At 38.3% G+C, this 12,092-nt stretch overlaps 1 protein-coding gene across 3 annotated transcripts in view; it reads right to left on the reverse strand.

Moving 5' to 3' along the window:
• The window catches only part of NCBP1 (nuclear cap binding protein subunit 1), a 37,438-nt gene that overhangs the window by 4,773 nt on the left and 20,573 nt on the right, over positions 1-12,092 (reverse strand). For all 3 annotated transcript variants that reach the window (XM_041004579.1, XM_041004580.1, XM_041004581.1), the window contains 10 exons: positions 11,711-11,774; positions 9,543-9,653; positions 8,361-8,425; positions 7,116-7,178; positions 6,828-6,902; positions 4,713-4,816; positions 2,642-2,764; positions 1,827-1,929; positions 848-941; positions 55-158 (listed from right to left, as the gene is read on the reverse strand). In XM_041004579.1, the coding sequence (XP_040860513.1) occupies positions 55-158; positions 848-941; positions 1,827-1,929; positions 2,642-2,764; positions 4,713-4,816; positions 6,828-6,902; positions 7,116-7,178; positions 8,361-8,425; positions 9,543-9,653; positions 11,711-11,774 (906 nt within the window). The remainder of the gene's footprint in view (positions 1-54; positions 159-847; positions 942-1,826; positions 1,930-2,641; positions 2,765-4,712; positions 4,817-6,827; positions 6,903-7,115; positions 7,179-8,360; positions 8,426-9,542; positions 9,654-11,710; positions 11,775-12,092) is intronic.

The following is a 12,092-nucleotide window of genomic DNA, read 5'->3' on the forward strand; positions in this document are numbered from 1 at the left end:
AGTTTGGACCAGAATTTGTAGTTTATGTATGAGACACAACATCGTTCCCATTACCTGATAAAATCACGAGAGAGTTCTGAAGAGAAGATCCAATTTGCTACTGCAGCACAGTCAACAATCTGTGTACGAATCATCTTATCTACCAGTACAGCAATCATCTATAATACAGTTAAAGCAAGTCACACTTGCATGTATGCCAAAAACAATACTATTATAAAAGTTAAAGGGGCTATAAAATTAATTTTAGTGGCTATGGAATTAATCAGTTTGTATTTAGGTCTTGAAATTTATTCTGTCCTCTGCTTGGCTTTAGTACTATAAGAAATATTATCATATCAATAAAGACTGAATTGAAGAGAAGCCCTAAATGGCAACACCTAAATTAAAAATAAATATATAACATATATATAATACTATACAATGTACATGCTTGTAACATCAACCAACACAAAAAGTTAAAATTATCATAAAGTCTGTTTGGGAACATTTCAATGCCTTTTTACAATACAAAGTATTAAAAATTACTGAAGCTCGAGACATTTGGAGATTACTAAAACTATTGACAAGTTGTTTTGATGATAATTTCCTACCAAATGGGTACAATCCTAGAGTAAAAACATTCTTAACCATTTGCAATGTGCTGAAGTATGACAGTTCAAAAACAAATCCTACTTGCTCCATAAGAAATGAATTACTAATCCTACATCCATAAAATGTTACAGACTGAACAGTCATTCTAAGGCATACTCAAATTTTATGTTTTATAAACTAAAACAAAGGTAACAAATCGCCTAGTTTTTATACTGATAAAATCAGGGAGCCAACATTTTTCAAAATTAATGTTTACCTGTGGATGGTTCCTCCAAACCTCAAACATAACTCTCAGCACATGCAACTTTCCTTCATCACTTTCTGCTAGCGTTTTGAAGACTTCATGAAACCTTTTATGATAGAGTAAAAACATATTTATTCATGAAGCATTTTATTCAGTTATTTAATTTTTAAGACAATCAAGTATTAACAAGTTATCAAAGATAAGAAATTCACAGCATAGCACAAGTCCAGGATCCAAGGGTAAGTAAAAGTTAAGAAAAATGTCTTCAGGGCCTGGCACGGTGGCCTAGTGGCTAAATCCTCGCCTTGCATGTGCCAGGATCCCATGTGGATGCTAGTTTGCATTCCAGCTGCTCTACTTCACTTCCAGCTCCCTGTTCGTGGTCTGGGAAAGCAGTAGAGGATCATCCAAAGCCTTGGGATCCTGCACAACTTGGGAGACCAGGAAGAAGCTCCTGGCTTCAGGCCTGGCTCCTGAGCTGCGGCCAATGCAACCATTTAGGGAGTGAAACAGTTTATGGAAGATTTTCCTGTCTCTGTAAATCTGACTTTCCAATAAAAATAGATAAATTTGAAAGAAAGAAGAAAAGAAGCTGTCTGCAATTGTGAAGTGCTTGCTTTTACTCTAAGCTGTAACCCTGCAGAAAACCTAGACAAAGCCTTGGATTCAGAGATGGGATGAGATGCCACCCTTGGTGTGGCTGCCCCAACAGGGCAGGGCTCTCATCTCTGCTTACCCTCCTTTGAGAGGATGCCTGGACAGATATGATTGTCCCAAGGAACCAACTTTTCATCATTTCTCTAAATGCCTGCATGAAAAAGCACACTTTGTGTATGTATACTGTACATACACAAACCAAAGCCCACTGCAACAAATCATACATTGTGAACCTCAGATTAAAACAATTTTAAGTATCACTGTATCCCTGATGAACATTAGCAAGCAAAGTTTCAAATGTTCAAGAAAGGCTAGGTGCTGCTGTCGCACTTACTTGGCAAGAGCACTGAAGGAGTGGCTGAATGATTTGGCTGCCAAGTGGAGCAGAGTCTGTACAAACACTTCTATTTTTAATGGATTAAAACTGAATCCTTCATCTGAAAGATATGTCATAGTAAGATGCAAAAAATATGAGTACAGGAATTCCTTAGTACCTTGTCCGGAATGAACAGATGATATGCTTACAGCAAAATACTATGTCAGACGTTTATATGTTTTTCAAATATTAAAAATCAGACCATCACTGATTTCAAATACTCAAAATATAGAATGAACACAATCTTATTTCTTAGTTTTATGGGACTATTTTCCCTAGTTAATCCTATGTAATCCATTTTTACAATTAGCATTTAATTTCTTTATGCATATTCTCCTTACAGGATGGCAACATCATACATCAACACAAAAATTTATAAATACCCCAAGCTTATTTCTTAATACATCTTTAAGATATTTGACAATATCTAAAGTTGATACCACCACTTTGCTTATGTCCTCTAATTACATTCTCTTTAGTATCGTAATACAAATTTCTTTGAAAAATCCAGCAATAAATACCCAAAGAACCATTAATGTTTAATTTTATTCTTGTCATTTTTCTATGATTCTTAGGTAAGGATTTAAAAAAAACATCCTACCATCAGTGGTTACCTAATTGTTACAATAGACTTGTCATCTGTTCCACTAATTTTTTTTTTTGTGCCAGTACTTCACTGTTTTAATCTCTGTAATTTTCATAGTCTATTTCAGCATGTAACAAGAAAAGCCAATACACAGCTCCGGCTATGTATCTATACTTTAACCCCTTACCATCATCATCATCCTGGTTGGGGTTTGGTACATCTTTTAGAATGCTGAATATTTCATCATTGGTTGCTTTACTTTTAAAGGCAACAGCCAAACAGAGGGCCACAGAATGTCCAGGCAGAGAATCTAAATACAGAACAAGAGGAAGAGTGAATTATGTTTAAGGGCTATTCTTACAAATGGTTAAATAATAAAAAAGCTTTTGAAAATTCATTTTAAAATAAAACTCTGAAAATCAGCACTTAATCAATACACAGCTCAAGGGATGTTGAAGCTCCTTAGGGATGAAGGCAAGAGGAAAAAGGATACAGTTAATAACCATTTTTAAGCAGCCCTTACTTATTCTGGACTTATTTCAAGCTCTCAGCTCAGAAACAAGCTATTTATCTTTTATTTTGGCATTGCCCTTTTTATTTTTGATAAGCCTGAGTTTGAATCAAGTAAAACTGTTTCTGCTGAGTCAAGTATCTCAATCTACATAAGCCAGATGATCATGTGATGTGACTCCTTGTGCTATTAGTTCCTACCCATCTAGTCCTTATTCTGTATGATCTGTGCTAGGACATCCTATAAGCCATCAGAGCAACAGGAAATCTGCTTTCAATATTAGGTAGACAAAGAGGCAATCTTGACAAAGACTGTGAATTATTAGACACCAGGCATGAATAAAGTCAGGTACAAAAGAATACAGGAAGACACTACTACTGATACCTGCTGTAACCTTCTTTCCAAAAATGGGAGGGGAAAACAGAAAAATAGGAACCATGTCACTTGCCATGCAGCCCACATACGAGGTGGGATAAAGATATCAACATCATCATAAATGTAGCTTGTTCGAGGATAGATAAATCAATGTATACTTGGACTAGATCCCGGGAAAATAGAAGCTGGAGTTAAAAAGGGGCCTCAAGCCAGCAGTAATGGCACAAATGAATAGGAAAGAAAAAAGGGATAAAATAAATCTAAGGGTGAAAAAAAAAAAATAAAATAAAAAAGCTAGCAGCCAGACCAGGCTTTGAGAACCACACGGTAAACAAGAGGGACTGTCAGGATCTGACTCTGGGCTAAGCTACTCCTGAACAGAAAATGTCCAAGTTGTATGATGGCAGAGGCTGTACTTGAAGATTCCCTGGGCCACTATGAGGTAGATCAGCGACTTCTAGGTGTTGCATGAAGCACAGTGACAATGAGTATACTGACTCAATGTCATCTGCGTTCCACCAATCAGAAGCAATCTCATCCTGGCTGGATTTCTAATCTTGGAAACAATTTCCTTATGGTGAAATTTGTGTAAATATTCTATATCTATTAGAGTTGACAACATAGGAAATGTACCTAGCATCACAATTTGTAGGGAAAACAGGTGTGATCGGGAGAATGAGGTAAATGGTGTGAGAAGGTGATTAGAGCAGTTTTCAGATGCATAGTCTCTCCACACCATGTGAAATGGAAAGCTTGTGGAAGGGCTCGGATCAGGGCAATCTGAAAACCCAAACATGCAAACACTGCACACCTAACTCCACCAGTGATGACCAATGTATAGCTGCCATCACTGAGCATACAGACACCAGACAAAGTACAAAACGGTATCATCAAATTATCATCCCTGTGATTGACAAGGCAATCCTCAGAGATAACACAACCAAAAATAGAAACAATACTGAAAAATTTACTTCTAGAAGCAGGCAGCCAGATGTGTGTACTCACATTGTCAACACTACAAACTTAATTTATTAAGTGATAATCAATCCAAGTAATCTCCATCATCATGATACATACCCATTTTCAGTTCTGCAAATTCATCTTGTCGTGCACATTAGTTAAAATGATGTCATAGACATAACATTGTAAACAGTATCGAAAGAGCAAAACTCATAAGCCAGTGATAATCAAATTACAAAGAAAATCTTCAAAATAATGACAGGACAAACAAAACACCAGCTAGTGATAGGCTGCCTTAAATATACAAACTTCAAGCCCTAAGAAAAGTAGGTCTAAATTCTTCACTTTAGCCAATTTCAGAGTATGCTCATGAAGGTAACTTAGAGACAGAGAAGTATGTTTTATTACTTACTGCTGCTTTCATCTCCATACTTGTAAACGCAGGTTGGATTTGCAGGACACAGAGCTGAGAAGGTAGGAGGAACAATATCTAATATACGCTGATGGTAAGACAACCTGTAATACAAATAACAGCCTCAGAATATATCCATAGTAGCATTCATGGTAAACCCAATCTACCTGGAAAGGACAAGAAATGTGAAGGTGGGGGGAAGCCCTTCAAGTTTTGCTTAAATTGGCACAACCAAAATTCAGGCCTACTTTAAAATGCATTGGTTTGGACTGAGATTTCTGGGATGGTGGGTCTTCCGCCTGGTGGACAAGGATATGGTGCATTCATTGGGTAGAGCGGCGAAGACAATCTGAATGCCTGGAACACTGGCTACATTATGCTTAAAAAACCATACCGATGATAACAGGAGCCAACCTTCTTACTGCCTAACAAAGCTTTTGCAAGTCACAGCAGGGAGGAAAGCTGAAAAAGCAGGAGCTACTAGGCTGGACTTGATACATACACAGATACACACATACACAGAGTTATGTATGGGGACAGCATCATGGCACATCAGGTTAAACCACTTCCTATAACGCTGCAATGCCATGCTGCAGCCCCGGTTCACAGCATCCAACTCCCTGCTAATGCTCCTGGGAGAGTACTTAGACCCCTGGGATCTATGCAGGAGAGCTGGATGGAGTTTCAGACTCCTGGCTTTGGCATGGCTGTTGTGTAATCATTTGGGGATTAAACTGACAGATCTTCCTCTCATCTAACTTTGCCTTTCAAATAAACAAATGTGTTCAGTGAGAGGGTCTAGAGCCAATTAATTACCTATTAAGAGCAAAGAACACATCAAGAGCCCATAAATTCATTCTTAAATACCTGATTGGTTTGACAAAACTGACCTCTGAACTCAAAACACTGAAGGAATCATGGGAAAGTCCTTAAGTCATCACAGGAGTGGTTATAAGAGCCTCAGGACAGGGCCTGCCCATTCTCTTGACTGCTTTTGCACACCCTTCACCATCCTCATCAGATGGTCAACTAATGAGCTTTTAAAATTTAAACCTCTGAAACTGTGAGGAAAATAAATTTAACATCCTCTCCCTCATCCCCTTGCAGTTTCAGATACCAGCATTCCATATCACAATGAAGGTTCAAGTGCTGGCCACTCTTACTTTGGATCCAGCTTCCTACTAATGTGCCTTGGAAGGCAGTATATTATTGTCCAAACATGTAGTTGCCTGCCACCCACACGGGAAACCAAGACAGGGTTCTGGGATCCTGGTTTCATCCTGGCCCAACCCTGGCTATTGCAGGTGTTTGTGGTATGCATAGGCAGATGGAAGATGTTTCTCTGCCACTGTGCTTTCAAAGAAATGAACAGAAGGCTAGATATTAAAAAAGTAAAACATCTCTAACAAAGTTGATTTTCTCAGCTGTTGATTAATATCATACTCTGTTTTCTGGCAAATAGTTTATTACAGGGACTGGTCACCAGGCTAATCTTCCACCTGCTGGTGCTCGCATCCCATATGGGTTTGTGTCACAGCTACTCCACTTCTGATCCAATTCATTGTTTATGGTCTAGGAAAGCAGCAGAAAATGGCTCAAGTCCTTGGGCTCCTGCACCCACTTGGGAGACCTGGAAGAAGCTCCCGGCTTAAGATTGGCTCAGTACTCTGACCATGGTAGTCATTTGGGGCACCAACTAGTATGACTGTTGGGGACATTAGTAAAATTCAAGTTTTATAACTCACTGAATGAAACAAACTCGTGAGTCTCTACTGATACAACTGTATAATACAGTTGTTCCAAGGGTAATTTCCTGACTTGGAGAGTTGCATGCTGGCTATATTGGACTATGATTTTGATCTGAGAAAAACAAGTAGCGAACTGTGAAGGATGTGAATTGGCCATTATGTTTGTAGCTTGTTCTCAAAAGGTTAAATACAAGTATGATCAACAAACTGGCTGCACAGAGAAACACGGGTGGAAAGGAGTATCAGAGCAAATGGGACAAAACGTGAACAGGACATAAGTTTATTTGCATTGTTTTGGCAATATTTCTATATATTTGAAATCACTGCATAGTATGAGTATTTGGTACTGAAAACACAAAGAACTTACCTCATACATTTTTCTAGAACTTCTCGTACAAACTTTGGTTTGGGACTTTCAAGATCTTGTGTAAGACAATCTGACCTGATGAAGAAAAGTAGTTTTGTAAATTTTATATTTGCATTTATTCATAACTTGATCTTAGTTGCAAATAGTTTCCTTCTATGCCATTTACACATGGTAGATAAACCACCAAGTAAATATTTCACAGTGAAGACTGCTGATTTTATGTTACACAGCTTGAAATAAGGACAGTTTTGTGACTCTAGAGAAAAGAATGAAAGACATCACCCTTACCAATCTTCCCAGCTCCAACGGAACTGAAAGTTACTTAGATGGTGAGAAAACCAATTAATAAACCTAAGTGGAGAAGGGAAGACAAAGAAGTGGTCACAATTTAAAACTAAGCTGTATCATTTTTCAAACAAATAAAGACTTAATCCTACATTTAATAAAAGGAAATCCCCCACCTGCAACCGTATTTTCTGCTACTTTTCTCTACAAATTCTCTAATTCATTTTTAACAGTCCCTGTCTCACCCCTCTAGCAGCGATATCTTCTATTCTTTCTAGGTAACTGAATGACATGATCGAAACATCTGTTATATGTAGGGACATTTCTATGACGAAACTGAGACCAAAAAAAAAAAAAAAAAAAAGAGAGAGACTAAAGAAATTGCAGACAAAACATTATACAAATAGAGCCATAGTAAGCATCTTACCACTTTAGGCTCTTTTCATTATACATACAAAATGTCATGGACTATCCATTTCCCTTAAATATAAACCTGATCCTACCACTATAATACTGTATAATGGTATGAACTTTGGAGGAGCCTGTAAGTATTTGCTCAACGAATGGCACAACAGGGATGCTCAACAACTGTGATTTTGTTAACTACAGCAAAGAAAAAAATAGGACAAGGCACCTTAAAGCACATCTCTCAACCACTGAAATTATTTGAGGTAACATCAGTGACACAGGACAGCCCTTACTGATAATTTTCAGATATGGAATTTAGAGAGAAGGACATGGGAGAAACGTTCAATATGTGTCCTTATTTGGGAAACTGACAGAAAGAATACCACCTAATGAGGGTGACCACACAGACTTCACTCAGAAAAACAGCACATAGTTACCATAGATCCTTCTTTGTAAGTTAATAGTTATGAAGCTAAAGGTCTGGAAGGATTTCTTGACAAATCCTATTTTAGGAGATTCTATCCATGTCTGTGAGAGGACTTGAAATCATAGATGCATTAATAAATACCTTTAAATTCTCCTACACAAAGCTAAAATCCATTGTGAAAGCTTTGAAAACTGAAGACAAAACACTTAAACAATGAATTAACTGAATATGGGCACTTGGCATTGGAAGCAAAATTAGAAAATACAATGTCTTAATGCAATAGGTAGGTGCACACAACAGACATGTCATTACTCAAATCTGAGGAGGGTAAAAACTATTTTCATCAAATTTATTCATAAAGCACATTGAGGAGAAGCTATTAAATTAAGTATACAAATAAAGCATTATTATACCTGTCTACACATGTAGTATTCATAGTGTCCAAACGCATATATAACATTTCAGTTGCTTGTGCCAGCTGTGGATATGATAAGGAAAATTTCAACCTCCCTCTGAAGTAACTGTTAACAGGAAAATAAAATGCTTCCTGCCTTTTTTAAAAAGTTCATTTTTATTTGAAAGATATAGTAGCAGCTGGGAGGGGGAGGGAGAAAGAGAAGGGCAGGGAGAAGGCTAAGGCAGAGGCAGGAGAAGCACACTTTCATGAACTGTTTCTCCTTTAAACATCTACAACACCAGGGCTTGGCCAGGAGCCCAAAATTCCATCCAGATCCCCACATGGTAACAACAACAACTACCTGACATACACCTGCTGCTTCCTGAAATGCACATCATTAGGAAGCTGGTACCAGATCTCAGTGGGAGGCAGCCAGCCAAAGTGGCACTAAAATTCCTGCACTGAACATATGTCCCCTATTTGAAAGTACCAATGTACAATGAAATGGAAACATACTGAATTCTTGAAACAAATACTTAAGATGAAGATTCTCAAAGTGCACAGAACTAGTTTGATGCTATTAATAAATAAATACAATGAAACAGTCCAAGATAAAACACTATTTCAACCAAAACATGGTTATATTACCAGGTGAAAACAGACTTTTTAAGGCAAAAATCTATAAAATATAATCACTGCAAAGTGATAAAAGATTCACTTTACCAAAAAGATGACTAATGGAACCACAAGAAAAAAATAAGGAAATCCATAATTGTAGTGGGAGATTAATCTACTTCTCCCAGAACCTCAGAGAAGCACAAAAAAACAGATAGTAAACATTTTAAATACTATTAAGAGACCTGAACCTCTAAATGGCACAGCATTCTTTTTGTGTTCATAGTGAAATTATATTTACAAAGCAAGGGAATGATTACCGTGTCAGCAGGGTTAGTGCACATGTACAAAGAGCCCTCAGGGCGGAAAGAGTTTGACGGCATGGCGACAGCCCCTGTTGTGACGTGCGAGATGGATCAAAGCTAACTGTATCATGTCCCTCTACTTACACACTCGCTTTTTTAGCATACAACTCTACACATATGCAACAAAGGCATACTCTCATGCACACACACATTACATTGCAAAGTTTAATTCACAAGCAGAAATACTTCATAATCTCTTAAACAACAATAAAGGATACAACTTGAGGCAGAGAGCCAGGCTGAAGTTTGCACAGTTCAATGAGCAGTGTTGTGTACATCACATCAATATGAGGGGGTGCTGGAAGCTGGAACAGCTCTGCAAAGATCACCTACAGAACAAGCCAGTGTCATTAACTCAAAACAAAGGCTATCTCTGCACAGCCACTACCGAAAAGGTCTTATTCCTAAATTCTAACTTGACGGTATTTGTAATGAAAAAAGAATGACCTTTTAAACCTTCAAATTTTGCTCTCGTAAAGACCTGTAGTTGACTACAGAAAATGAATATACTTCTGCATAACTAAAGAAAAAAAGTTAACTCTTATTTGATCCACACTCCTTCCCAGTGGACCACGTAATTAATTCTCAAATGGAAACAGCTAGGCTTACTGGAGTTTAGGGAGGGACTCAACAGATCAGAGCTTCATTCCTGTAATCCCTCATTAGTATCTGAGGATATGAACCGGTAGTAATCAAGTCATCCCACCCTGCTACTTGGAACAGACGTTAGATCTTTGCAGCACTCCAAGACATCTTTGCCATGCCTCCTTTTCAGAAACTTTTGATCAACCCACATAACCAGTAGTCCATCTACTCAGAATTCTTTTTTGTTTGTTTGTTTTAAAGACTTTTATTTATTTTTATGGAAAGGCAGATCAGATATATGGAGAGACAGAAAGGCTTTCCATCTTCTGCTTCAAGTGACCACAACAGCCGGAGCTGAGCCAATCTGAAGCCAGGATCCAGGAGCTTCTTCCAGGTCTCTCACAGGGGTGCATGGTCCCAAGACAACTTTTGGCCATCCTCTACCATTCTGCGAGGCCACAAGTAGGAAGCTGGATCAGATCAGAAGTAGGGCAGCTGGGACATGAACCAGTACCCATATGGGATCCTGGTGCTTGCAAGCTGAGGATTTAGCCATTGAGCCACCGCACCAGGCCCATACCCAGAATTCTAAAGCCCTAGCCTATATTCTCCTCTCCTATCCCATCTTTCACACCCCTAAGCTTCATTCTGCTTAATTTCTACACATTGTACAGACTTAAAATGACGTACTCTGTACTTCAACTGACATGTCAAGGAGCCAAGTTAATAGCAAAAGTAAACTCAAGTCTAATTAAGTTAGGACAGATAATTTTACCAGACTACTGTTTATTAATAAGTATAAAACTGTGGGCCCAGTGCAATAGCCTAGTGGCTTAAGTCCTCACCATGAACACACTGGGATCCCATATGGGTGCTGGTTCTAATTCTGGCAGCCCTTCTTTCCATCTAGCTCCCTGCTTGTGGCATGGCAAAGCAGTGGAGGACAGCCCAATGCTTTGGGATCCTGCACCCATGTGGGAGACCCAGAAGAAGCTCTTGGCTCCTGATTGGCTCAGCTCCAGCCATTACAGCAGCTTGGGGAGTGAACCACTGGATGGAAGATCTTCCTCTGTCTATCCTCTCTGTATATCTGTCTTTCCAATAAATAAATAAATCTTAAAAAAAAATGTACAAAAGTATAATATAAAGGTGAACTCTGATATACCTGGGCTCTCTCAAGAATTCCTGAACCTAACAGGGTAAAGCAGTAACTACCGGTCTATGTGTCAAGCGGACAACTCTGTGACACCAATCTCCGCCAGCTGTTCAACTGTACTACTGTGACCCTGTGTATGGTTAAAATGGACGAAAAGTACTTGTTCACAGTTTCAAAACATTCAGTTGTTGAGATACTATACTCATTCCTACCCTATTATATAGAAAATTATACACCAGGCAGGTTTGATGCTATTAAATAAGAGGCCAAATGAACTGACATGTTACCTGCCTGAAGTAACACAAACATGTCAAGAGGAAAAATCATAAAAGTTTAACGTCAACTTGATAATTACCCATGAATGCATAATCCTTGATAATTATCCAGGAACGAAGATATACCCTGTAAATACTTTACGGGCAACTCAAATTCCATTTGTCTAGTGGTCTCAACCTCCTCTTTTCTTTTACTAACACTGCTAACAGAGCACCAAAACTGACAGCGACTTCCTCATTCCTGTTATTTTTCAGTGTCCGACAAGTGGCAAAAAACAAAACAAAACAACAACAGAAAAAGCCAAGCATAAATTAGATTTGAAAGTCAAAGATTCTGAAATTTAGAACAAGCTCCATGTGAAATGCATACCTCAACTATGTGGTAATTCAAAGGGATCTTGTTCTTCCCTGGATAGCTCACTAGCTGTGCAGCACTATAAAAAGTAAAATTTCAGTTAAAAAGTAAATAGGCACACTTTTCAAGATCTAACAATATTTTACTAAAAATATACTGCACCAAAAGCATGGGTACCTAAATACTGGAAAACAGGAAAAACACTTGGCATCATTTATTTCAAACCAAAAATAGCTCGTTCTGCAATAATACAGCAAATATCCACAGAATCCATCCCACCCAGCACCTTCTGTACACTGTTACACAGCACCTCAAGTAACACTGAGGGTGCAGAGCCTCCAGACCAAGTGTTTTCCAGAGACCAGTTTTAGTTAGCAATACAGGGAGTTAGGATGAC

The sequence above is a fragment of the Ochotona curzoniae genome, unplaced genomic scaffold (genome assembly GCF_017591425.1).
Source record: "Ochotona curzoniae isolate NIBS_2020 unplaced genomic scaffold, NIBS_Ocur_1.0 scaffold_3208, whole genome shotgun sequence".
NCBI lineage: Eukaryota > Metazoa > Chordata > Mammalia > Lagomorpha > Ochotonidae > Ochotona > Ochotona curzoniae.